Genomic DNA, 27,361 nt, shown 5'->3' on the forward strand with positions numbered 1-27,361 from the left:
CCCGGCGGGGCGGGGCGTTGTGCCGCGCGGCGCCGCGGGCCCCGCCCCCGGCCCGGAGCAGCCAATCAGCACTGTTCCTAAGGCCTCGCCACGCCCCCGCTGGTATCGGAACCACATCAGGCACAACCGTCAGGAGGGAGCCGCGATCGCCCCCTAGCGCGCGGGGGGACCGAGCTCTCCGCGAAGGGGCTGGTGTGCGGTAAAGGCCCGGCGCCGTAGCCCGCGACCCGGGAGGCGAGGCTGGGGCCGGGGCAGCGAGGCCAGCGGCCCAATTCGATTGGTAAAAAAACAACCCAAAATGGCACTTTTTCACCTGGCGAGGGGAAAAAAATGAGGACACCTTTCGTTGCCCCGTGTGAGGATCGAACTCACGACCTTCAGATTATGAGACTGACGCGCTACCTACTGCGCTAACGAGGCTCCTCGTCAACACCGATGCCGCGATGCGCACTTCCGCCTATACGCATCCCCCTGAGACCCTCCCACGTGCTCTCTCGCTGTTCTTGCTTCTCCGTGGGGTGCTGCACGGGAAACCTCCCTTCTTTGCTTCTTTCCTTTCTTCGCAGAAAAACCTGCTTTGTTTTTTATCCCTAACTCGTTCTTTTCCCGTGTTTTCCTGCAAGACCTGACATATTTTGCAAATGGCTCCTCTTCCCCATGCTGTTCTGCAAGAAAGACCTTGGGTTTGGATTTTTGTTTCAGTAGATGGCTATTTTTATCCATGAGCTGCAAAAGAGCTGCATTACTGACTCCTGAGCATTCTCATCCAGGTCTGCTGGCCAGGAACAGGCTGCGAGGGCTGCACTGACAACATGCTCGCAGGGAAATCTAGTTGTTTTTACATGATTGCAAAGATTAAAGCCAGCCTTGTTTGTGTTTGTGCTGTGCAGAGTCGCTGCTCGGCTGGGATTTCTGCAGTGAAATGAACTCTGTGCATTCAGTGAAGCGCTCGGCAGAAGAGGCTCCCTTGTGATGCCACCGAAGTGCTGCCCTGAATCCTAATTGACAGGCCTCACCCTTAGCGAGGGTCTCCAGGCAGCAGTCACCATGACAATCAAGCAACACATACCTAGATTGGAAGAAGATGGGAAAAGAGACACTTAATTGCTTTGGGAAGTCTCCAGACCTCACCCACAAGCATCACTGCAGGGAAGCTGTTCACCTGCAGAGCAAGCAGCTGGCAGAAGATGAAGGAACAGACCTTTAGACATCAGTCCCACCAGACAAGAAGAGATGTCTGGGTCAGCCCAGGGATTTTGCCAAGGGTCTGGTGGGCAGCTCTTGTTGTCAGGGGGTGTAACACCCTAGTTTTCAAGGATCAGATGGACATTCAGGTGTTGAATTCAGGCTGCAAGGCTGGTGGTATGAACAAAATCACTGCAACCACAGGATGAGTAAATCCAAGGCTTCTTACAGCCTGAACTGCTGCATTCCTCCCTCCAACACGGCCCACGTGCAAAATGAGGATGGCATTTTTAAGAACGTGCTAATCCTTTGGTGCTTCAATGATGGGCAAGTTTAGTGCCCACAGTTCTGATCACATCAAGAAAAGCATCTAAACCAAGGCACATGGACAATGAATCACCTAAAACAGACATCAGCCACTGGGAAATGTCTATAGCTCGTTTCCACCTGTATTGAATCACATGGTTTTGCCCTCACTATGTTACACTCAGCTGGTACTCAAAAGCTTCTGACACAGCTGTAGAAGGCCTTGTCATATCTGTTTGCTTATGAACTGATGGATTCATGGTGAGGACAGGAAAAGTACTGATGGCAAGGATTTTCATGTGAATGAAACAAACAATGTCCTTGGTGATATTGCCTCGAGCAGAAACTCAGTGGTCTACAGCACACACAAGCTTTTCCTTCTTCTACATTTTCTATTTTTATCCAGACTTTCTTCTTTTTCCTTTGAATATACCTGCTGTGCCACACAACCTTCTCTCCTTTTCCCTCTCCCACCTCTCCCTATAACCGTATCCCCCAGCCTTGGCTCCATGGATGCTGAGCCACTGCATCCTGCTCCACCACTCAGTGTGCAGACTTTCCCCCTGGCCCACTGACCCCCTTTCCAGCCCAGCCCAGCAGAAGGCAGGACAGCCCATCATAAATCCATGCCAATTCCCACAGAGCTCCATCACCCCATGCCATTTCCTCCAGATTAAGAAGAGAGGGAAAAGTCCATCTGGCTGAAAGGCAGTGCCACCTCCGTGATGCACTGATGTCACCTGGCAGGGAGCAAAGCCCAACAAAGACAAGGCAATGCAATAAGCCCTGTGGGCTCCTAGTACTTGGGGTGACTGCATTTCCCCTTCCCATGGAGCAGAGTGGGGGAATGTCAGCTTTTTATCACATTAGAGAGGAGAAACAGTCATTGTCTCCACCCCAAGTTTCATGACCCAAACATAAAAGGTTTTCAGTGCTGTTCTTGTGGAGCATCACACCATAGATAGTTACATGCAGAGAGTTGGAGGCTGGGCACAAGGAAGGTCCTTGGGGCCCAGAGGGCAGAGAACAGAACAGGGTTTTTATAACTGAACATAACTTACGAATTCACTGATGGCCACCCCATCATCAGACAAGAAAACTGGCACTTTCCTCTCTCTGTTACTGAGTCCATTATCTGAATCTACCAGCTTTGTTCATAATGATAGGCAAAACCAGTAAAAATGCGTTATCATCATCTTCCATCCTCTGTGGCGCTACCAAGTGTCTGAGCACCTTCCTTTGTAAACATTGCCCGAGTAATAGCCCTGAGCTTTCCAGTCCTGCTGTTCCAGGCAGGCAGTTTGCAGCCATTAACACAGAGCTTTAAAAAAAACCCAAACAAAACAAAACAGAAAGATGTACCAAAAGGAGAAAATTGTATTGTTATATTTCCTTTCAGCAATTAAGGAGCTGATGCAGCTCTCACTGTAGTCAGTTAGTCTCCATGCTTACTCTAAAGGGCTTTGGATTGGTCCCAAAGTTAGTGTCCTCATTTTCTGTAATCCTGGAAGTGTTTACGCCTTCCCAGCCTTTGAGCAGGGATGAGCCAGCTGATGGCATATCCAGCCAATTATAACCTGGACAGCTAGGAGAGAATTATTTATTTTCCATTTGGCAAGAGGGACAGAAAAGTATGGCAAGGGAGGCTGAGACAGATGAACAAATCCTCTTTGCAAGCCCTCTTTGCCATGTGAAGTATTTGCAGCATAGCTTTTTTGGCATAAGCCTGCAGTGAGATTTCTGCTTTGTAATAAGCATCATTGGAGGCAGGACACTTTGAAGAGAGAGTATTTATATAGAAAGACCAAAGAATTTTGCTTTGGTTTTTGTGATACACTTATTTTCCTCTCAGATATTCTTTGTTTGCTTTTTTTGTAAGCTGGAAAATAGCTCTTCTCATCATGATTTCAGTGTTTTTCCTTCCTTCTTCCTTTCTGTCTGGACATTGATTCTGCAGGATAAACTGATTAGTGGACAGACTGGGCTCTTCAGGGACAATCCAGAGCCCTGCAGAAAATGCTGCAGATGACTCAGGAAGTGTTTTGCATCCTTCTGCTTTAGAGCTGAGCCCGGTGCCTTCTCTTTATGAAAGAGATTATGGTCTTTCTTCAACACACTGTCCTTGCAATGTGGTATTAGCCAATCCTAATGATTAGCTGTAGTCATGAGTACCTGGGGTCACCAAAGACTTTCTAGCACTCCTGCTAGAAGCAGTTGTTGTTCTTTCAGCTCTGGCCGTGGTCCAGCCTGAACAATTTCATTGTGCCCAACAGTTCTGGTAGCTCAGTTCGCAGAAGCATTATCCTGTCCAGGACAGATCATGGGACACGCAGTCAGGTGTCTGAGATGCTATTACTGGGTCGGCTGCTGAGCAATGGTTGTGCAATCACAGGCAGCTCACTGAACCCCCACGTGGCTCAGTTTCTCACGATGTAAATAAGGAGGGTGTTTACTGAAGCTACAGGCGGTGTAGTACTCAGTATTTGAATGTGTGTAGAATTGCTTAAATCCTAGGAGTATTAAAAATCAGTGGAAAACTTTGTTGCATACTGTATTATCCCACAATTTCCCTGCTATGCTTTCCGCACTCATGCGGTTGTTACTGTTTGCCAAGAGGTTATAGATCTGTTTGAGCGACAGGTAGTACATAAACATAACTTGTTATTGCTTACACCAACTGATTTACTGTGTTTCCTTGTGCAACGAATGGCTCCCATTTAAAAGGTGATCCTGAAGCCAAGAAATGTTTGCTGAACAGCAATAGCAGCAGTACCTGATGTCAGGGCTATGGCACATGGCAGTGATATCTTAGGCAATACTTCTTGCAGGGGGAGTGCAATGAGTTTTAGCCAAATGTTCTAAGAAAAGTGTGTGTGCTAGTTTGGGTTTACCATCCAAAAAAGCATCTGTCTATTAATCTCAAAAGTGTTATATTCCAGAAGTTTTGTGGAATATGTGGCCAGATAGAGGAGAGAGTCAACGTTCCCACTGAGGAACAGCTTATCTAAGGGACAGCTCATCTGCTGTTAGACCTCAGAGAAAACTCACATATGGAAAATGTTCTGCAAGTGGTTTCTTCAGCTTCACTTTTCTCAAATTACATTTTTATATCCACCCAAAAGAGAGATATTTTGTCATTCTCATCACTTCTTTGCTAGAGTTCTCCTAACTCCAAAGGTGACTTCCGTAGAGAAATGCGAAGTTTGGGAATTTGTTCCTAGGGTAGTCACCATCTCAGGACAAATTTAAGATTAAAACTTCTCAGAAGAGATATTTTAAGGCATTGCAAACAATTCACCACAATCTTACTCTGTCTCAAAATCTTCAGTAGTAGCTGGGTAATGGCTGCACACTGTGTTAAAAAATCAAGGCCCACATTGATCTTTACCTGAGCTAGATCAATAAGAACAATTCATGAGAAAATAACTGAAGGAAGGTATTTTGATTCAAGTTTATATGCAAGTTACTCTCAGCACAGTTGTCCTTCCTTTTATTTTGTGAGTGTTTTCTCTCCGTGTTTCTGGTGAATTTAATACTGCTGACAGCTGCTGAGCTAATAGCCCTAGACACTAAAGTGCTGTCTTCCAGCAAGGGTGTAGCACTGCAGAGGAACGGCTTTGTCTGTTCACTGTAAAAGCCTTTTCAGATCTGTTGTGCCAGAGAAGTGAGGGGATGGTTTATAATTCTGACTGTGAAATACACTCACGTTGTTGTGAAGCAGCTCATATGTAAAAAAAGAAAGAAAAGTGGGAGTTTTTCCTTAGGGAAATGCTGTAAATATCAGCTTGGGTTTGGGTTTCGTGCTGGCTTTTAACAAAAAAAAAAACCAAAACCTGAAACCAGCCTCATGGAAGAGATAACAGCTGGGAAAAGCCGGTGCTTTTTTCAGCTTTGGATTTGGTATAGCCTGCTGTATAGGGTGCAGACACGAGAATCTGAGATGGAATCCAAATCCAGCTTGTGCTCTAACCTGTTTCGTAAGTTTGGGCAAATCGCATCTCTTTTGCTTCATGAAAAAGTAGGGCGGACAGGTGCTGTAAGAGATAGTTCACCCCATCCTTCTCCCTGAGATAAAAACAATTCTCCCTAATCTCTTCAGAACAGATGTTTTACTAATTTCTTGTTAAACAAAAATATTCGATAGTGATTATTCCAGTGCTTCCCTAGGCAATTTGTTCCGGTGCTCAACTCTTCTTACCCTTAACCCAGTGTCTAATTTCTATTGCCTTTTCCAAGATGTAAGCTCATTATTTCTTGTCCTAGACCCACTGCATGCAGAGAAGAACTAATTCCCTCCTGCTTCGCAGCAACCCTTTGCATATTTGAAGACGATATAATGTCTCCTTTCAGTTAAGGCTTCTCTTTTTCAGGCTAAATGCTTTGTGAAGTGTTCTAAGACTAGAATAAAAATGCTCTGCGGGCTAGATCTTTAACGGGCTCTGTTCCAGCACAGTCACCAAGTTTCAAGCAAAAGCAGCGTTTTCTCACTAGGGATGGAGAATTTGGGTGGTCCCAAAGGCTTTGTCCATTCTGTCATTCCAACTGCGCCTAACACCTTTCTCAAATCCAGACTCACCAACTGTCTGTGCTGTCGACACGCAGACATAGGCGAAGGCTGACATGACATGAGGAGGGAAAGGTCAAGTGAGTCTTGGTGTGGATGTAAGTTTTCCTTCTCACAGTCTCTGCAGATTATTTATGAGTGGAAAATGTGATAGCCCAGCCTGTCAGCAGATACTCTGATTGTGGCTCTTCCTAAGCACCATATGGATGCTTTCAGCCTGAGCTGCAGCCCTGCTAACAGTTGGTACTGTGGATGGAAACCATGCGACATGCAGTGCTCAGTACTGTCAGCCCTGCCACTGGGACTGTCCACCTCAAAAACAATGCTATGTGGTTGCACCAGGGCCTGTCATAGAATCATAGAATGGTTTGAGTTGGAAGGGACCTTAAAGCTGATCCAATTCCAACCCCCTGCTATGGACAGGGACCCCTTCCACTAGACCAGGTTGCTCAAAGCCCCATCCAACCTGGCCACACAGCCTGTGGCAGCCCCTGACCTACAGTTCTGAGAGCATAGTAGGAATTTCCTCATCCCAGAAAACACGTTTTAAAAGGCAGTTGTTTAAAAAAGGAAGAATTCTGTTGAAACAGAACCTCGGGATTGCTAGTTTAACTTTCAGATGTATCAGCCTTTTGATGATCATCCACAGTGTCTCACCTGCTGTCCCTGCACAGTGATGTGATGGACAGAGCATTCATAGACCTTAGGGCTGTTTTTCTTTCCTTGATTAGTCACACCTTTAATAGCCTCATCTTATAATCATACAAGCACCGGAACTGGATGACCCTGACTCATAAAGTTACGAGAGGAACACTCATTCCAGCGTGTGAGCGCAGCATCACTTTTAGCTTCAATGCATCATTCCACCCCCAAAACCCCTGATAATCTCTATGCTGATTAGAAAACGGTCCTTCTCCCTATACTCATAAGGATACTGCTTGCTGCAGCTCCCTGTCCCTTCAGCCACAGAAGTTGGATTGTAAAGTGAGATTGTGTAGCCCTATTGCTGCAAAACCACTCTTGTATTTCAAAACACGGAGCCGGGAACATATGTGAGGGAAAGAGAAAGAAAGGCAGCTGAAAGTCTACAGCCAACAGCTTGTGTAGGAAAGCTGCTAAAGGAGGAAACAGTTGGGCATTCTTAATCGCGATGCAGTTATCTGCAGGATGAACACAAGCAAAGTTGGCTTCCGAATGAAATGGTTGTGATCCGATCAATTCCTGACAAACCGAATGAGACGGGGTGCTGGGCTTCGAGGGGAACCGCAACACCTGCTCCTAAAACGTTCACTGAACTAAACTCTACCATGGCCTCCTCATACTCGTATCTACGGGTGGTGGGGTCCAAACTGAAGGTAACTCCCTCAGCTTGCACCTCTGTATGGAGGTGAAGCTGCTGAGGGACACGTGTTGTTAAGGGGGGACATGGTGAGCCGCTCTGAGATGGTCATGGCTGCGTATTGCTGAGTGCGGGACGTGGCAGGGCCCTCTGAGGCGGCCACAGATGAATGTTGCTGAGGGATGCTCTGTGGTGGCCATGGCTGTGTGTCACTGAGGGGGTACAAAGGCAGCATGCTCTAAGGAGGCCATGGCTGTGTTTTCACTGTGGGGGTACACTGGCAGGGCTCTCTGAGGTAGCCATGGCTGTGTTACTGAGGGGGCACAGTGGCAGTGCTGAGGCAGCCATGGCTGTGTCGCTGTGGGGGTACAGTGACTGTGCTGAGATGGCCATGGCTGTGTGTCACTGAGGGGGCACCGTGGCAGGGCTCCCTTGAGGTGGCCATGGCTGGGGGGGTGCAGTGGCTGTGCTCTCAGAGGCGGCCATGGCTGTGTGTCACTGAGGGGGTACAACGACAGAGCTCTCTAAGGCAGCCATGCGTATGGGGGTACATTGGCAGGGCTCTCTGAGGCAGCCACGGCTGTGTCAGAGGGGGCACAGTGGCAGGGCTGAGGTGGCCATGGCTACGGGGGTACATTAGCAGGCCTCTTGGGGTGGCCATGGCTGTGTGTCACTGGGGAGGCACAGCGGCAGAGCTCTCTAAGGCGGCCATGGCTATGGGGGTACATTGGCAGGGCTCTCGGGGCGGCCATGGCTGTGTGTCACTGGGGGGGGACAGCGGCAGTGCTGAGGCAGCCATGGCTGTGTGTCACTGGGGAGGCACAGCGGCAGAGCTCTCTAAGGCGGCCATGGCTATGGGGGTACATTGGCAGGGCTCTTGGGGCGGCCATGGATGTGTGTCACTGAGGGGGCACAGGGGCAGAGCTCTCTGAGGCAGCCCCGGCTGTGCCGCCGAGCAGGCACACGGCGCGGCCTGGAAGTGCTCGGGCACCCCCCGGTACCCCGCACCGTGCCGCAGCCCCGACCCGGCCCGTCCCGCCACACCAAACACGTCGCCGCGGCCGTGGCCGCCCCGCCCCGCCATGACGCGCGTTGTCAGCTGACGGCGAAGTCGCCGGTGGCGGCGGCGGGGGGCGGGCGCCCGCACTCCGGGTTGTCCGCCGCTGCCGTGCACAGCCGCTGCCGGGCCTGAGGCCGAGCAGCCGCCGCCATGCCCTCGGAGAAGAGCTTCAAGCAGCGCCGCAGCTTCGGTGAGTCCCCCGGGAAGGGACGCAGTGGGGCTGGGTCGCTGACAGGGCCCTCAGGGTGCCCCGGCGCCCTCCGGGCCTCGTCGCTCTGCGGGCGGCTGGCAGGGCAGGGCAGGCCGGCGGCGGCTTTCCTGGCTGCGGGGTGGAGGGATCGGCGAAGCGGGGACGGGGCAGGTCTCTGTAGGAGCTACGGAGATCCCCGGGCAGCCCAGGAACGGGGCTGGCTTCCGCTGACAGCGGGGCTCAACGGCTAGAGCGGGCCCTGCCGCCCTGTCCCGGTCACTGGCGTCGCCGTGCGGCTCCGCCGAGGACTCCGCCGTGTCCTGGGTGCTGGGGCGGAAGGGGAGTCACCGCCGTGCTCGGCACTGAGATGGAAGCAACCCCTGGGCTGGGCTCCTCTCCCTGGCAAGGTGGGGAAGCCTGGGAACTTGTGCCAGGGCTCTGTTTTGGATGTCCGGAGGCCTGAGCGAGGCCTGGAGGTGGACACAGGGCTGTGCCAGGGTGAGCTCTGCGTTGGGAGAGGGGCTTGGGATAAGGAGATGGCCTCTCCGTACCATCCATTACCGACTGCAAAATTCCCAAGAGCCAGGAGACATCACTTTATGTTGTGTGCCAGGAGCTGGGCCTGCCTGCACCTCCCGATGTGTTTGCTCAGCGCCCGGCCGTGTTTGTGCTATTGACAGGAGAATTAAGCTCCACTTACAGTTCGGTACTTGGCACGCGGTGAGGAATTCTCTACCCGAGTGGACTGGGTTGTATGCCTCCTGTCTCCATTTAGTTATTGAAAACTAGCAAGGCATTGAAAAGAGCTGTGTAACGATGGCTGAGAAAATGAGATTAGTCCCTTTCTAGAAAGAACAGCCTTGATAGAGCGGTGCAAACACTGCTGTCTGTGCTTAGGATGCGACCAGAGCAATCAAAGATCTCGGTATCTGTTCATGTGTGTAGTGAGGTAGGCTGAAATGCTCTGAGGGTAACAAGAACTGGCAGCGTAACCTATTTCTGCATGAAGTATAAAATCCTATATGTAAAATTGAATTGGTGGAAGTAATTGATCCAGATTTTTTATTCCTTCTGCCTTTGGGTTAAAGGCAAGCTGCTTAAGAGAGCTTTCTGGTGTGCCCACCCTTTGCTGTTCAGTTGAGCGTAAGCCACTCTTCTCTGCATAGAAGCAGTGAGAATTTCAATCTAACAAAGTCTGGTTTTAAGCTGCCCCTTTTCTTGGAGTTCTCCAAAACTGTTGTTGACCCCATCGCCTGTCAGCAGCCTCTATTGCAGGTATTAAGTTCAACTAGGATGGCAGCCAAGCAGTTGCCACTGCAACTAATGTCGTCAGAGAACAGTGTTTATCTGTGGCTGACTGAAGCCTGATTTTGAACACACCATATTCAATAATCTCAGTGATTTGTCCGGTTTATGTTCTTGCTACTCCAGGGAGTTCTGCTGAATAACATTGCTGTGGACAAACCTGTTTCGGTGGCAAAGTTAATCAAACCTCCCTGTGCTTGCTAGGTTGACAGTTGGTCTTGTTTACTTGCCGTATCTCTTATGTTTCTGGTTAATCTTAAAAAGTATTTTAATTAGCTAGTAATCTCTGCCTCTGTCCTTGAAGTGTTAATACTGGTCTGTGAGAGCATGGCTCACGCTGTGGGATGCGAAGCAGGATGGCTTTCACGTTCTCACTCCTGCAGTCAGGTGAAGGCTTTGCATGCTCCCTGCCTTAGTTCAGCTTGATTCATCTCCAGCTCAAAACCATGATTCACGTGAGTTGCATTTCCTTAACCAGACCTGTAAAAAGGCACACGGATGTGTTTCATGCACCCAAATTTAATATAGACTAATGGAGAGCTGAGTGATGTTACTACTGAGTGACGGGACAGGTAATGTGTCCTATGCATTAACATACCAGCAACGAGTTGGGCTGACTGGTGCTGATCTGAGCTCTTCCTCTTCCACAAGAAGCACGTCTCCCTAGCTGAGTATCTGTTAAAGCTGTGATGCAACATTAAATCTCCTCACTGAGAGGTGTTTATAAGATGGAGGTGGCCTGGAAAGCCCTGATCTGCTGAAAAGGACCAGAGAGGTTAAAATTGAGTTTGCTGAATCTGAAAGTAGGCAGGGTATAAGCAGATGCAACTGCCTCTGAAAGCAACTATTCCTGTTTACTTTGCCTTGGACGTGTACTTTACCCTGGTTTATAATATCTGTGCTATTAATATTTATGTCTGAGGAGAGATGAACTTTATCCTGAAAACTGGCACAGAGAGCAGTGAAATGTTTAGGTACAGAACAACCTGCCAATGACTTCTGCAACAATGGGTGCAGCATAATCAAACCAGAAAACTGTAATTGGTAATACTAGAATGCACAGGGTAAGCTGATGCTGCCAGGCTTAGGCTGGTCTCAGCTCTCACGTAAGTGTTGACTACTTCTTCTTCTGGGATCTCACAGAAATGTTGCAGAATACTTAGTCATTAACTTGGGTGGTGTAATTTTGTGCCATAAATTTATGAGATTAAATGTCTGCTTTAGTGGGCAGAAAATGAGGGGTGTGTGGGGAGGAAGCTGTCTCCTTTGATGCTTTCTAGGAGTCCCAGGTAGCATGCATGCAGTACTTGTCACCTTGGGTTAAAGAGCAAAGTGTCACCTGTCACAGGAGAGGTTTTACTTGTGACAGTGCTTTTCCATTTGAAAACTGCTTTGCCTGAATTTGCTTTTGCTAACATGCAGTCCCCCTCCTCAGTGGTGAAGAAATAAGGTAATAACACCATTAAGTGTGGATGTAAACCAGACTTTTTTTAACTCTCTTGCAGAGCAAAGAGTGGAAGATGTACGACTGATTCGAGAGCAGCATCCAACTAAAATACCGGTAAGTCTGGTTCTTTTCATTTTTCACTTCAATTTCCAGTCTCACATTCCTTTTAGTAGTTAGGAGCTTGTAAAATTGCTGTCCAAACAGGTGAAAGTTTGGCTGCTCAGGGTCACTAAGCCTGGGTTTCAGAAACATTCTCAAACGAGTAGCCAGCAGTCAGTGTGGCAGAGCAAGGTGCTAGCGGGGACTCGAGGAAGTTAGGTTTCCTGTGTATTGCTGCTGCGTGTTGTAACTTCAAAGAAAACCACACCCCAGCTGAGCTGTGAGATTCTCCTGAGTGTTCAGCTCTCCTCAGTGTTTTTCTTCTCCAAAAGGAGAGTCTACAGGGGCTAGCCAAGGAGAAGACACAGTAATGGAGAGGCAGATCCGCCTTTCATCACCGATCTGTACTGAGAGGGACAGAAATGCTTGTCTTCTGGGAAATGGGCTTGTCTTGAGGGTCCAGAAATGCATCCTGGCTGTCAGACCCTTCCTCCTCACCTTAAAGAGAAGATCAGGCGTCACCTTCTTACTCTTCTTTAGTTGGTCAGCTCCAAATGGTGCCTGAATTTTTGTTTTCTTTCATTTATGGCACCAGAGAGGTTACAAATGCAAAGTAAAGCATCCTAGGAAGCAAAAAGCATGGATTGCGTTCTGTTGCTGATGAGTTCTTTGCAGCTGGTGGGCTTTGTGTGACGGCTGTCACCGTGGTAGGCAATAAATGCTTATGGCTGGAACAGGGAAGGTCTTAGGAGATCTTGTGGGGTGGAAGAGAGAACTGTATTGGATGCCTCAGCCTTTGGTACTTAGTGGTGAGGGCTGATGATCCCTGTGACTGGAAATTCTGCTGTGAACAGACTGCTTGCGAACTGCACTTCAGAACAAGTTCATTAACAAAGCAGTTGTTGCCTCCATGTCAAGTAGGAAGAAAAAGTGTTCAGCTTCTGCTCAGCTTTAAAGCTGTTTCATCTTGAAGCTGCTGCTGCTGCTGTTTTACTGTGTTGTTGGGCATAGGAACAAGTTCTGTTTTACAGCAGAGATTTTTTGACTTTTCTGGAATTCACAGTTTTCCCAAAAGGCCCTTTCCTAACAAATCTTTCCTGACAGAGGATTGCTTTTTCACCCACCTTTCACAGATCACTTCGCTGTAGTCCCCAGGCTTTGTGACCACAGATGGAAAGACACTGATTTATAGCAAAGCTCTCATTTTAAGTCAGCCATGGACATACTACTAGCAAAAATTCAGAGCGACCTAATGAACTTGGTGAAGATGCAGTGATGCAGACTCCCAGCGATGGCAGAGGCCTGCTGGGATCTCTGGAGGCTTGCTGGGGTTGCTTGTCCGTGTCCTAACTTGGATCATTGCCTCATTATTATCATTAACAGTTCTGCATGAGATAAGATGTCAGTGTCACGCTAGCTGGTAAATCCCCCCATGCTATAAACATCCTTTATTTTGCCATTGGAAATATTATCTATTGGTCATGATCTGCCTTTTTAAAAACAGTGGTGTATTTTTTCCCAGAATGAGCCAGCATTTGTTTACACTGCTATAAGGAAGCCTTTGTCTGAAATAATTAAATTGGCTTGTTATCTCTTCACCTGAGCAGATTCTGAATATCCACACAGCCAGGCCTCGTGAGCATGGAAATGATCCAAGCGGATGGTATCACATTGCTACAGTTGCTTTAAAAACAACCAACCCCAAATGGCTGTGGAAACAAGAGTGCACGAATTCTGAGATCATTTCTTAAAAGCAGGAACTATATACAGTTGCTGGGCAGGGTGCTGCTTAAATTGGCAAATCTGCAACTTCCTTGTGAATTCAGTAGTTACTACCTAGCGATCTTGATGGAATTAGTGGTTCCTAAGTGTGCTGTCTTGAGATTAAGGAGGAGAAAGTTCTCTCTTTTGATGCTTTATAGCCTTCAAAAGTAGCTTTCTCTCATATGTTAGAGTTACCATGGGAGGTGAATAGAATCACATACTAATCTGGAGGTGTAGTTCGTAGAAAGAGAAGGTCTTAAACTGGAGAAATTCTAGTGAAAACTGCTTGGATTCGCAGGCTTCTATAGCATCCAAAGCCCCTAGTCAGCCACTGTAATGCGTTACAGTGAAGTGTGCTTTATCTTTTATTGGGTTTCCTTGTTGCTGGGTAATTCAGTGCTAGATTAAATGATTTCAGCAAATGAGCTGTTCTAAAACTGCAGTGAGGCTGTGATATGTGCTGTTAAAACCCTGTTTGTTCCCTCTTTGTGCAGTGACTCTTGTGAAAAGAACAAGAGGAGCACATGAAGATACTTGTAATTGTTGCTGTTCAGATGTGAGAGGCTGCATTCACAAATGAGGGGAAATGGAGTTTAGCATAAATGCTCGTACTGTGCTGTGTTTAGAATGGAGGGGGGAGATGAAGGCACCAGACACCGCTTCTGCCTTTCACATCTTCAGCTCCTTTCTTTTTGTGTTTCTCCTTAGGTGATCATTGAAAGGTACAAGGGAGAGAAGCAGCTTCCAGTTTTGGATAAGACCAAGTTCCTGGTGCCAGATCATGTTAACATGAGTGAGCTAATCAAAATTATCAGGTAATACGCTTTGGTTTCAGTGTAAGATGAATCAGCCTAAGATTATGTTTGTTTGTTATTTCCCCACCTGGTGTAATGCATTTGGGAACAATAAATACAAGATTCATCTCATGAGCCCTCGGTATCATCACTGGGACAAACTGGTGTTTTTCCTTTGGCTTTGCTGGGGAAAAAACCAAACCTCTGAAAATTGCTGTTAGTCTGCTTTCAAGAGACATAACTGGCTCCCAGAGATGTAGGAGAGAGTGTGGGGCCATGAATCCCTGCCTAACATGGGTGCCTCTGGCCCAGGGCTTCAGTGCTTCCTGCTTGGCTATTTTAGGCTGCCTTCCTTCCCAGTGTTCCTTCTGGGAGTCCCTCTCTGGAGTGCTTGCCTCTTCCCACCCACTGGAGGGGAGTGTGGGCTCACAGCCAGAGCTCTGAGCTACTGCTCAGGGTTGATGTTGGCTCCCTTTGATCCTGAAATGTTTCCCTCAATGATAGTATCAGTGTCTTTTTGTCCGAGCTGTTTGCAGACATGGCTTGAAGACTGCTCCGCTCGGGGTGATTGAGCTTTGCTTGCAACAGAAGTCAAAGGGGAAATAGGCATGGGGTGGAAGTTGTGTGGTCTGAAACTGTGGTCAGAAGTCCTGCTAGAAGTGCATGTCTCCCGTCTTAGAGGAAAAGTTGAGTTCTCAAGTGGTAAACTTGGAAGTCAGCAGCAAACCAGAGTTTGCTTTTTCACTGGTCATGGTGTAGCCCGGAGGTGGTTCATGGAGGCCACAGGCTACAAAAACTGGGAGTTGTCCAGGTTGTCCAAACAATCCCCTGCCTCCAGGGCTTGTGCAGACACTGCCTGTAGCAAACAAATCACAGCTCTTACACAAGTAAGAAAGTGAGATAGGGTTTTGGAAGCATGATCCAGATTGCTCAAGTCTGACAGAATTTCGCATGGAACATTAAAGACCTTGGGCAAAAAGGTCAACAGCAATCGATGGAATTTTCCCACCTTTTTGCTTTGGCTTTATTGTTAAACGGTAACTTGGTACCAGCTGGACTTGATCCTCTGCCAGCCCTTCATGTGCATAGCAAAGCCTGTCCTTCCCAGCCCTCAGGTAGCTGCTGCCTTCTCCCAGCCTGCTGTCCCTGAAGGTTTGGAAGGGTTCCTCTTCAGGAAAGCTAAATAAAGCCTTGTTCCCAGCTGCTGCTGCCTCTCACCAGTGAGCAGAAGTGGCAGGAAGCTCTTTTCATGCGTTGTTTCCTCCTTTCTTTGGTTGCACCTCTACATAGAATCATAGGGTAGTTAGGGTTGGAACGGGCCTTAAGATCGTCTAGTTCCAACACCCTGCCATGGGAAGGGGCACTTGTCTGACCTCCTCTTGCTCACTGTGAAGTAGGCAGGGAGCTCCTCTCTGCCAACCTGCTTTCCAGTAGGCAGCTTAGCAGAAATACCTGTTCCCCACCAAGAGGGATGAATGATCCAAGAGGAACGCTGAAGTGACATGTTTACTGTGCCACACAGTCTGTGCAGTCTGTCATTCTCTGCCCGCCCTGTGATGCTTCTCCTGGGCAGGAGATGAGGGTGCAAGGTGCTCCGACGGTTGAACACAGGCTGTTACAGAGCTGGTGACAAAGTGACTTCAACAGACCCAGGGCCTTCACATGGAAGCTCTGCCCAGCCTCCCTGCCTGATCTCTCAAGGTCAGCTTGGGTTTATGTTTCCAGTGAGATGCTGCTGAGCTAAGGTGCGAGCCAAAGGGCCCACAGGCTTAGCGCGTTCCCTGGTTGTACAGGGATCACCTTGGCTTCTCCGTTTCCCCTCAGTTTAACACCCTTGTCGAGAGGAGCTTTGCCAGAGGAACAAGGGCTTCTGCCAGTGGCTATGTCTGACTGCACTGAGTAGGTGACCTCAGTAGAACTCGGAGGTGGGAAGCAAACACCTTCTCTAGTGGGAGAGCTGCTTTGGGTGGGGACATCTTAAAACTGCTGCCAGTGGTGAAGGACTTTGTTTTGCTGCCTGTTGTAAAGCCTTTGTAAAGAGATACCGAGTCACCCCTGTCACACTCCTTCCCCCTTCACTCCCCACACAGGCGACGCCTGCAGCTGAACTCCAACCAGGCGTTCTTCCTCCTGGTGAATGGACACAGCATGGTGAGCGTTTCCACACCCATATCCGAGGTGTACGAGAGCGAGAAGGACGAGGATGGGTTCCTCTACATGGTGTACGCCTCTCAGGAGACTTTCGGAGCGCAATCTTCTGTCTAAGACACGCGAGTGGCTTCTAGCCTAGGATTCTGATTTACCCTTGGCCATCACCCCCACTCTTCCCCACACGCACCCCAGGGAAGGAAATGGATGTCACCTATGCTCTCAGTACTTTAGCATAGTCTTGCTTTAGCAGGTGTCTCATCTTACCTTGCCTTGTTTGTAACTATTAAACAGTACAGACGAGCACCTCCAGCTTTGAAACCTGCTGTAATATTCTACACAGGCACATTTACATTTCTGGACTTTATGAATGGAACCTGATCATGCATGTGACAAATTGCAAAGAAAAGGGACACTCGATTGACTTCTAACAAGCAAACAGGCACCGGGGAGGAGCTAAAGTGTTTCGTGTGACAGTTTTTTGGAAAAATCTCCCTTTTATTCCTTAAAACTTTCTTTTTTTGTTTAAATAATGGGAGGGCTTCTCATGAGAGCAAAAATGTTTTAATGTTCCAAAGCGGAACAGCTCGATCAGACTCGTGTCAGTGCTGCAGCGAGTTAAGGCGAGCGCGCTTGGGGTGAGCTGGGGGGAGTCCAACTCTTTTTATCTCTTGTTTTTTGTGGCACCGCAAGCATAAGAACGGTGCCAGTATCTGAAATACTCATACCAAACACCACAGCTTTATTGTAGTTTTAGGAAGTGTTTAACTGTAAAGTACACACCTGGACAGGTAACACGGAAATAAACTCCAGTCTGTAAAGAATTTCCAGTCCCTGTGTTCGGTGAAACACCGTTTTCACATGAGCTCGCTTCCAAAAGATTTCCCCCCCTCCCTAACCTGGAGTTTTGCTGTTCCCTTGAGAGGAGGAGGTAGTGGAGGGACCCACTGGCAGCACTGGGGATGCATGTAGCCAGCCATGGAGCGGGCCAGTGTCTGCTAAGACACGAGCAGTGCCTGTCCTTGCTCTTCCCGTTGGCTTGGCAGGGCCCTCCATGCTTTGTTGTACCCCTCCTGTTGTACCTGCCACTGGAATTACCAGCCCACGCTGCCCAACCAGTCTGGCACTTGTTTGGGTCAGGGAGAACGGCTTTTGGAAGCGGCTCAGGCGCAGGAGCTGCTGCCCAGTCGATGAACAAATCATTTTTGCCGTCACTGATGTTTCCTGCCACTTGTATGGGGTTGGGACAATGCTGGCGTTAGGCCTGACCTGAGACAGCCTTTGCAGAGGAAGGGTATTACATGGGACTGGTGTTTCTCCTCTAGAGTCGTTGTCAAGTGAAGCATAGCAGGATGAGATTACTCGTGTATATTATGTGTCTGTAAACTAACTGCATCTGTTACTGGAAGCTAACTACTATAACGGGGGAAAACCAAGCAATACTACTGCGCCTCGGCACTCTAGCTCAGCAAGGTGTACACTTTTTACTACCTACACCTCTCTGCATGCATCTCCTTCACAAGGCTGACTGACTTGGGATTTTTTTATTGGTTTTTGTGTTTGTACTCCAATGTAAACTTCTAAATGCAGCTTGTTCTACGTTTAGTTTTGTTCGTGTAAGGAATTGTTTAACTCATAACTGACAACCATACTTGTAATTACAACGTGATTGACTGATACTCCTGTACAAATGTTGCTTTTTTAAACTTAATACAGTGCTGATACGGATGGATTACATCCCAACTTCCCTATGGCTCGTGTGGTTATTTCTGGACAGCTTGCTTAGGTACAGGACCCGCTGGTGCTGATCACTGGGCACAGCTCGGGGACGAACCACAGGTAAAACCATTCTGCTCCATAGCCAGGTATGGCCCGGGGTGTTCTGCACACCCATGGCTTCCCGTATCCCCATTTTGCTGTTCCTGCTTGACCATCCTCTCCCTCAGCTTCTGATTCCTGGTGCTCTCACAACCAGGACTCTGCTCCTTGGGAATGGGCCCAGGCACCGGCCACGGAAGGTTTAAGGACACAGCAAGGTGATGATTCCTCCTGCTCACCCCAACCTGTGCCTTGCTCTGCAGTCAGTGCACGTGGGCCAAGCCAAGGTGGCCAAGTGGAGCCTGGAGGCTCGGCTGCTGCCTTCCCTTGGAACAGGAGGCAGAGCCTCCCTGCTCATCCTGCCCACGACACTGCCTTGGACAGGCACTGGAGTTGGGCCACTCCTGGTAACAAACCCTTGCAGAGCATCTTTCCTTGGCTCAGCCAGGAGCCAAGCCAAGCGCTTGCAAGCACCATGATGGATTTGTGCTTACAGACAGATGTCTGTAGGTGGAGAGACAGCAGCAGCAATTAAAGGAATTAAAGCCCCCTGGTAAGTGCCAGGCAGGAGAAGCACCCACACAGATGAAGCCCCTTTAAATTAAGAAAAAATACAAAGGGATTCTGTTTAATTCTTTATTTTCCATACATTAAATTTACTCAGATAAAAACATTCTAAAAATGTACAATTTTACTTTTAACAAAGTATAATAAAACATAAAAATCCCAATACCAGAATACTTGACATTTACAATTCAAAATCAAATTAGCTGAATATTAAATATTTACAAAACTATTTAAAATATTTATAAAGTTACATGCACAATTTGTAATACTAGAATTGACTGAAGTAAAAGAAATGGCTCAAATGGAGCAGGAGTTTCCTTCATTCCTAGTGGAAAGTTATGTCCAAGAGAAGCTATTAAACTGCACTTGAAAACACACAGGATTTGCTTTCTGCTTCAGTACCAACACGGTTCTTCCCTATGCGAGGAAAAATGGAAAGGAGCAAAGGGGTAGTTCCGAGGGTTTGGTACAGGAGGTGTCATCAGGCTGCAGCACCTCCCACCCAACGCGTTTCCTGGCCTCTGGAATTGCTCAGTCACACGGATTTCTCTCCAGCTCTGCTCTCATCCCTCTCATTTAACAGCATTCCAGACTATCCCGAACGCACTGCTCCGAGCTCCGTGTCCTCCGGTAACCAACACAGGCAGCGAACCCACGTGCTGGGGGTTCAGATGATGTCAGGTTTATTCTGGGGAGGAACCAGGCCGCGTTTCATTTCCGAGTACCCTCAACCCTGCAGCTCTCCAGCCAGGAATAGCACGGGATGGAATCTGGGTAATGGCAAAGGCCCGGCGTTAGTTAACCTGTTATTTTTGGAAGACCGGCACTTAATCTGCCAGGATTTACAGACCGTGGCATGAAAAGGGTGCTTTGAAGGAGGAGCCTCGTGGAGCGCTCTGATCCATACCTTGCTTGATGCAGCGAGGCTTCCCTCTTCACCCTCCTGCTGCTGGGCGTCAAGCCTGGCCTATTTATTAACACTTCACTTGCAGGCTGCCAGTACGAGGAGGAGCTTGCTGGGAATTCCATCCCATTCCCAGTATTCCCATCGCCAACGCTCCCAAATGGAACACACTTCTGAGACGGCACCACACGTCGCTCGCTCCTCCCGAGGGAAGCCTCGGCGCTAACTTCGCCGTGCCCCTGCAGGGAAGGACTTGGGATTCCCTTTCTCCTCTGCGTTTAAAAATCACTTCTATTCCACAGTGAAATCCATGTTGAGAACTAATTCTTTTGATCCTTCTAGGACACAGACAGGAATAAATAGCTTTCTTTGAAATCCCCATCTCTCAATGTATAAAAATAGGTTTTAAGAACTGGTTCTTTCAGCCAGTGAAGCCAGAACTGCAATTCTAAAACAAGCTGCCTTGCTTTTTGGGGGGTGAACAGATGGATTTGTGCCTTTTAAAAACAGATGTAAGGGTTATTTGACAGAACTAAAGTGCTCTGTTCAGACTTACCAACTCTGGTGGTTTGTGGTACTTTGAACAGCGTTTGCTCACAGATCCGGTGCCACAGCTCGCTGGGTGTAGGGAAAGCTTAGGAATCGCTGTTAGCTCATCCAACACTCACACTGCTTTAAGGTAGTCGAGACTTCCGAAGTTGAACTTACCCTAAAACCAGACTTTGCCACTTAAAACCGTTACCTGAAAGTACACATAAGCCACTTAAAGAAACATCAGCCTTAACTTCACAGAAAGGAAACGATCCCAAAGCAAGCTCTGAAGAAAGGAATGAAAGTTTGCTGGACACAGGTTCAGTTTTACAGTCCTTTTGTGATGGTTTCAACACTGATGAATATTAGACAAGATGCTGTGCCCAGCCCTGGGCATTAAACCAAAACAGAAGTGGTACAGAAATTAGTATTCCTTACTTTTTTGCTGTTGGTTTTTGCTATTTTGAGAGGGTTTGTAACACTTGCATGTGTGTTGAAATAACAGTTTTCTTCAATACAATTCAGTTTGAAAGTATTGTTAAAAAAAAAGTGGAAAAAACCCCACTAAAACAAAATAAAGGTTTGGCTTTCAGCACATGTTCCAGGCCACTGGAGAGACCCCCCAAAGCTGTAAAGAGTAAACGTCACCACTGAAAACTGCGCGCTTCCTCAGCGTAACACAGTACGACAGATTGTTCCTCCCATTGTCTCAAGCTCATTAAGGCAAAGTAAATTGCATTGTCAGTTTTCATCACTTTAGTGTTGTAGGTCTGAAGGTCGGTGGTTAGAACTCGGGGAACCTCCTCCAGCGCGGGCAGAGCAATGGAAGCATCTCCACAGCGCGTGCGGTACCGCGGGATGTGTGAGCTGGGATGAGGATGCACAAATCTTTCTTCTTCATTGCATAGGAAGTAAAAATTCACCCATTTCGCTTTAAAACCAAACATTATGCAATTTTAGGTTTGGGTTCCCATGAAGCCACATCCACCACGAGCCACACATCACTACCTGGGCCGAGCCTGGTTCCGGGCCATCTCACGCTGCTGTGCCTCTATGGCAACGCTCCTTGATCCTGCTCTGACGAGGCTGACAACTGTCCCCTGAGCACACAGGCCTGCAGGATGGCCCAGAACTCTTCCTTGCTATGATCATGGTCCAGAAAGGTCTCAGCTGTCAAGCTCCTGCGTCACCCCCTCACATGGACATCTCACCTTCTCCAATACAACTTCCCTTGCTTCCAAGAGAAACTGGCTGCACCACTACACGTACCCTTCATCCTGGTGTGGTTTAAGTTGGTGTAAGAAATACCTCCAAGTGTAAACAAGGCTTCGGACTTTCAAGATGTCTTCCCAATTACAGTAAGGAAATATCTCTATGATATAAAAGACTCACCTAATGCTGTCAGATTCCCTGGTGAGCCATGAGGATCAGTATCTTCGTTCAAGCAGGCAGGACCAAACTTTCAAATTAGCAGTTCAAGATTTGTTTGGCTTCCTCTCGAGTCCCAGTTTAGATTTGTCACCCACAAATGATGTATGCTAAGTAGTTAATACCAAAGCTAGTAATCTACAATCTATTGCAACGAAGGAGGCTGACGAGAAACCCGTCAGAGTCTTGATAATAATGAAGTTTACTACCTTTTACATGTTTGACTTCTACCACTTCTGAATCCTGTAGCAAAAGCCTCCGGGTAGGAGTCGAAGGGGTATTTTTTTATATGAAGTAAAGCAAAAGCTTACAAACTCTGCTGACAGAGTTCTTTTTTTTTTTTTTACCTTTTTTCTTTTAGGATGGTTTAAAACTCATTTACAAAAGCAGAATAATAAGGTTTCTGTGAAAGAGACCTATATACAGTAACAGGACGTAAAGGTTTTGTGTATTACAGGAATATATCCTTGAAGCCTTTATGACTCTGGAGTCTCTGGGACTTGGACCCTTGGAAACTAAAGTCTATTCCACCGCTGGGAACCCAGCACTATCTAGCAATAAGTGAGACAGTGAAGCGCAAGTTTGTTTCCAGAAGGAACCAAAACCGCCGTGTTTTGTGTTCTTTTGGTAGGGAAAAAGGAGACACTTACTTCAGACTTTTATTGTGTGGTTAAGTCACGTATCGCCTGCTGGTGCCAGCTGTTAACAGCTGGAACTTCTTTGCCTCTTGCACTGGTCTCGGAGTGACACTGTCTGCTGGAAGTGCAGAAAGCCCGAAGGGTTTTCCATTCTCCTGTAGTGCAATCCTCAATAATCCCAGAGATTAGTGCCTGATCACTTTTGAAAAAAAGTAGACATTTTACCCAGCCCAGGGGTGCCAAAGTCCTTCCGAACGGCTGCTCCCACCTCCAGCCTCCAGCTTCCACCTCAGAATGAAGCTGCCCTGGAGCTCGACGCTTCCCCTTTGGAAGTCCACGTACGGCAACGTGGCTCCAGCAATAAGGAAGTACCTTGGATGTTGTCCTCGCATCAGGCCAGCTCCACCGTCCATCGATCCCATGACATGGAGTCAGAAGTTCCAGCAACAAGATCCAAGCTTGAATTTGGCAATCAAAAATGGGTTCGATGCACCCCTAAGCTAGATTTTCTACCTAGGCTAATAAAGTAAAGCACCTTTGGATTAAAAAATACATTAAGCTTAACAGCAACTGGACGTCTCAGTTTTGTAGTTCAATCTCCTTGTATCTCCATGGCTTACAGTATTTTCTTGCCAGATGATAAAATATCAGTCTGTGGAGTCAAGACTTTCAGAAGGAGGGGCATACTTCAGCCTAAACGTACCTGGGGGAGAGGAAATAGAAGAGTTAAACATCAACAACTCCCTCACTTCCATTACATCCCTGACCTTGCTAAACCAAACTGCTTCTTATTGGGCACATAACATAGTATGTGTAATTACAGTACAATGCCAGCTTGCAGCACAGGGCTGAAGCTGCAGGAGAGGCTGACAAACGTGTCTGCAGCTGGTGGAGCTGAACATGAAAGCTTGGTTTTACACAGTCAAAGTCAAGTCACTGGCTTCGATGCACTTCTACGGCTGGCAAAAAATTCATTTGAGGTAATCTGAATGGAAAACTAATGAATGAAATGAAATTCAGCTTAAAAAGACATTGGGCTGTGTTTCTGAAGTTCTCTGAATTGGGACTGATGAGGCAGTGTTGCTTCTTCCCCACCGGCCACAGTCAATATGTTACCCACAGAAACAGCACTAATTATGTATGTTTTAGCAGTGCTGTCAAGTGCTGCCTCAAAACCAAGTCACTTGTTAATATATAGTGTTCAAATACTTGTCTGCACTGTATAAAACCAAATACAGACACCCACTACAGACAACACACTGTGTAAAATGAACCCTTCAGTGCGGTTCCCTCCAGTCAAAAGTTCACGTTTCATTTTTGAAGCCTACACCACATGCAAATTACCCCAACACACTATGTCAATCCAGATGTAAGAGAAAAATGGGACTAGAAAGTGCTCTCAGTAAACGTAACGTTCTTAGTTGTTTCCCACCTGGAATTAAGGATTTCAGCTCTCTCCTGGGGAAGCCAGGTCTGTAACTGTGTAAGCAACATGCCCTACAAAATAATTATAGCAGCAAACATGGGACCTTCAGGAGCATCTGAACAGTAACTCTCCATTTGGGTTACTGTTTCAGGGAGGAAGGGAAAGGGGGAACAGAGCTGTTCAGTTTGTAAACATCCAGGGGAACTTGCCCATTAAAACCAAAGATCACCTGGATGACAACGTGTAAAGCAGCAGGCCCAGGGCTTTCCTTGGGCCCTATGTCCTTGCATTGGGTCTGCACAAAACCAAGTTGAACTTGCAAATACACCTAAACCCCACCAGCTTCTAAAAACAAGATCTCTTTATGCAAGTACCCTGTGTGATGTACTCTAGGTTACCCTGCTCTTGCAGGGGGGTTGGACTAGATGATCTTTTGAGGTCCCTTCCAACCCTCGGGATTCTGTGATTCTGTGAAGGAGGTGATCCTGCCCCTCTACTCTGCTCTCATGAGACCTCACTTGGAGCATTGTGTGCAGTTCTGGTGTCCTCAACATAAAAAGGACATGGGACTGTTGGAACAAGTCCAGAGGAGGCCACGAGGATGATCAGGGGACTGGAGCACCTCCCGTATGGAGACAGGCTGAGAAAGTTGGGGCTGTTCAGCCTGGAGAAGAGAAGGCTGCGTGGAGACCTCAGAGCAGCTTCCAGTGTCTGAAGGGGGCTACAAGGATGCTGGGGATGGACTCTTCATCAGGGACTGTAGTGACAGGACAAGGGGTAACGGGTTCAAACTGAAACAGGGGAAGTTTAGACTGGATATAAGGAGGAAGTTCTTTACTGTGAGGGTGGTGAGGCACTGGAATGGGTTGTCCAGAAGAAGTTGTGAATGCTCCATCCCTGGCAGTGTTCAAGGCCAGGTTGGACAGAGCCTTGTGTGACATGGTTTAGTGTGAGGTGTCCCTGCCCATGGCAGGGGGGTTGGAACTAGATCATCTTAAGGTCCTTTCCAACCCTAACTATTCTAAGTCAGAAGTTAAAGACAGGGTACAGCCATCAGCCTCCCTCCAGCCCTCAGGGTATGCAACCATTCCCCTTGGCTAAGCACAGCACATCCTGCATCAGTCCCTCCTCCTGCTTTTACCTTGTCGATTGAAATCCATCGGAGGCTGTTTGCAGTCCTGAGCTCTGTGACCACTGGCCCCGCAGTTGTAACAGGAGAGATTCCCGTTTTTTTTGTGACTCGAACCATTGCTGTTCCCCATCATTCCCTGTGCCTGGTACACCCCTGCTGTCCCTGCCATAAAGTTCTGCATTGGTGGTACTGCGAACGTCGACTGCCCGGTCATCACGGAGTCCGGTGCTATGCCGCTGTTGTAAGCGGTGTGGACCACGGGGAAGGTCGTGCTGCTGTTGTACTGCTGCGTGTTGATGTAGCCGTTACTACACAAAGGGTTGAAGGGCAGGAACGGAAAAGTAAACATTGACGGGCCTGAAAACGGGTGCTGGAAATAGTTGGCGTAGCTGACGGTCATACCGCCGGTGCCGCAGTTCCCACTGCACCCGCAGGAGCTGCACACCATGCACCCGGGAGGCTGCGGCTGCTGCTGCTGGTGGTGATGGTGGTGGTGGTTCTGGTTTGGTACCGGGATGCTCCCTGCGGATCCGCCGCCGCTGCTGCTGCTGCTACTGCTGCTGCTGCTGCTGCTGTAGAAGTTGTTGTCGGCAACAGAGGAGAGCGTGGGGCTGGAGCTGGGTGCAGGGCAGCTGGGCAGGTTGGCCATGGTCGCGTAGGATGTGGATGGGTGGCTGCTGGAGGAGGCTGCGTTGCTGTTTGCACAGAAGCTGCCTTGCATTGGCGCGACTGGCATGCTGCTCATTGCAGAAAAGGCAACTTTGGTGTTGGCTGTGTACAGAGCAGTCCGGGGATTTATTATTGCAGGGGACACCGTTATTTGCATATTACTGGAGCAGGAAGTCTGTCCGGCAATGGCAGAATCAGTAGGAAGAGACGAAGACACCAGGAGTTTGATGGGTGGACGAGCCACGTGGAAGACCGTGCTGGATGTTACAGTGGCAGCAGTACTCGTTTCTACTATTAATCCTGGCTGCTGAGCTGTTTTTATCACTCTGTCCAGAGTTGAAGCATGTACAACTTTGGTTCGAGGACCAAAGTTAATAGTAGAAGTGGGTGAGCTGTTCTCAGCAGCCCCTGACAGCACTTGCAAGGGCTGGTGGGGAGAAGATGCAGACATTACATCCACCACTGTATTTCCAAAGCTCTTTTCCATTTTAATGCTGCCCCTAGATCCAGGAGAAACTTTATTTCTCTCTTCTAAAGATAAAAGAGAATGCATAGACGATGAAAGGAGCTTCATGTCTGCATTGCCACGCTCTGATTTATGCACTGAGTTTAGCATCCGAATGGGGGTGATGTGAGTAGAGGCCGCCGACATCATTTGCATGGGCAGAGCGTGGTGGCTGGACGGATTGGAGCCTGCGTCGTTTTGCACTGGTAAGACTTGAGCCGTGGGTCTGGCAGAGCTCGAAGTGAAATGATTCAGTAACATCACTGGCTTCTCCTTTTCAGAGCCGTCTAAGTGAATCTCCAAACCTAGCGACAGAAACATCTGTAAGTACAACAGCTTCACTAGACAAAGCTGGGCAACACAGGCACCCTCCCTGCTTGGTTCTGCTTACGTCTGTCGTTCTCCTCGGCGCTGTCCGAGCTCTCTTCCCTTGTCTGGATCCCCATGGGGCTGGAAGAAGAGCTGGAATACTCGGATGAGCTGCCCTCACGGGGCAATGGGTGAGCTGGCTGATCCACATCCACTCGCAGCTCTGCAGATAAAGGGTGTACAAGCCATCAGGTAGTGCAGACACGAGTGGTAACACCTACTTGGCAGGACTTAATTACAACTGTTTCATGACACCATCTAACATACAGTGGTGCTCAAGGTTTACAGACACACATTGGCTAAGGAGCAGGAGTCTGGAGCTGTAACAGTTGCTGACCAGTGCAGCCAGCCATTCACATGGAAGCCGCGAGGAGGAAACCACTTTTTATTGCACTACACATACACAGAAATCATAGAACCCCAGACTGGTTTGGGATGGAAGGGTCCTCAAAGCTCATCCAGCTCCAACCCCTGCCACAGGCAGGGACACCTTCCACTGGAGCAGCTTGCTCCAAGCCCCTGTGTCCAACCTGGCCTTGAACACTGCCAGGGATGGGGCAGCCACAGCTTCTCTGGGCACCCTGGGCCAGCGCCTCAGCACCCTTACAATAAAGAATCAGACTTTTTGATTGCTTCCCATTAAGCCAATGACATTTTGGAAGATGAAGCTTATGAAGGGTTGGTGAAAAAGCACTGTAAGAATGAGCTTGCTCTTGTGCAAGGTCACATTCAGCCCCCAGAGCAGAGCAGTGTCCTTGGCTCCTCTTTCTTACCTGCAGCATGGTTGCCACGAATACTCTGGATTGGCCCTACATGTGTAGTAGGGGGAACCCTTGCCACACCGCTGCCGGTAACTGAAGAAGGTGTTGAGGGGTTCAGGCACCGTTTCTCTGACTTTTCTCTATGGGGTGATGGAGAAACATATGAGGAAACAGAAAATGACTAACACACAACGACAGATAAATCAATTTCTGAATGAAACTGAAGCAGACAGAGCCCACTGAATAATCCACTAAATGCTATGCTAATTTCAACTGGAAACGTTTGGAAATCACATCAATTGTGACCATAGCTTCTTGCCAGCAGTTACATTTGGACTGTGCGCTGTCTGGTTACAAAACTAATGCTCTTATTTGTACAGGGTAAAATATCGCCCAACAGTGACTAAATCCT

The 27,361-nt window shown here is 48.2% G+C and overlaps 2 protein-coding genes across 4 annotated transcripts in view; one reads left to right on the forward strand and one right to left on the reverse strand.

Moving 5' to 3' along the window:
- Positions 1–8,500: 8,500 nt before the first annotated feature.
- Positions 8,501–22,146, forward strand: MAP1LC3B (microtubule associated protein 1 light chain 3 beta). Of its 2 annotated transcripts, XM_080638133.1 has the most exons (5): positions 8,501–8,644; positions 11,455–11,510; positions 13,968–14,074; positions 16,144–16,204; positions 21,907–22,146. In XM_080638133.1, exons 1-5 carry the CDS (start codon positions 8,605–8,607, stop codon positions 22,012–22,014), a joined length of 372 nt encoding a protein of 123 aa, XP_080494259.1. In that variant the 5' UTR covers positions 8,501–8,604; the 3' UTR covers positions 22,015–22,146. The 2 variants fall into 2 exon arrangements, with proteins under 2 accessions (XP_080494259.1, XP_080494258.1); XM_080638132.1 differs by lacking the exon at positions 21,907–22,146 and having other exon boundaries at positions 16,144–17,948.
- ZCCHC14 (zinc finger CCHC-type containing 14) overlaps positions 18,642–27,361 on the reverse strand; it is a 55,055-nt gene continuing 46,335 nt past the window's right edge. Inside the window, exons 10-14 of one of the 2 annotated variants that reach the window (XM_080638130.1) lie at positions 26,962–27,089; positions 26,211–26,351; positions 24,655–26,124; positions 22,100–22,790; positions 18,642–20,232 (exon numbers count right to left, since the gene is read on the reverse strand). In XM_080638130.1, the coding sequence (XP_080494256.1) occupies positions 22,735–22,790; positions 24,655–26,124; positions 26,211–26,351; positions 26,962–27,089 (1,795 nt within the window). In that variant the 3' untranslated portion in view covers positions 18,642–20,232; positions 22,100–22,734. Of the gene's footprint in view, positions 20,233–22,099; positions 22,791–23,784; positions 23,872–24,524; positions 26,125–26,210; positions 26,352–26,961; positions 27,090–27,361 lie in introns of those variants that run through there. The other variant, XM_080638131.1, reaches the window with a different exon arrangement.

This window comes from Psittacula echo, assembly GCF_963264785.1.
Source record: "Psittacula echo genome assembly, chromosome: Z".
Taxonomy (NCBI): domain Eukaryota; kingdom Metazoa; phylum Chordata; class Aves; order Psittaciformes; family Psittacidae; genus Psittacula; species Psittacula echo.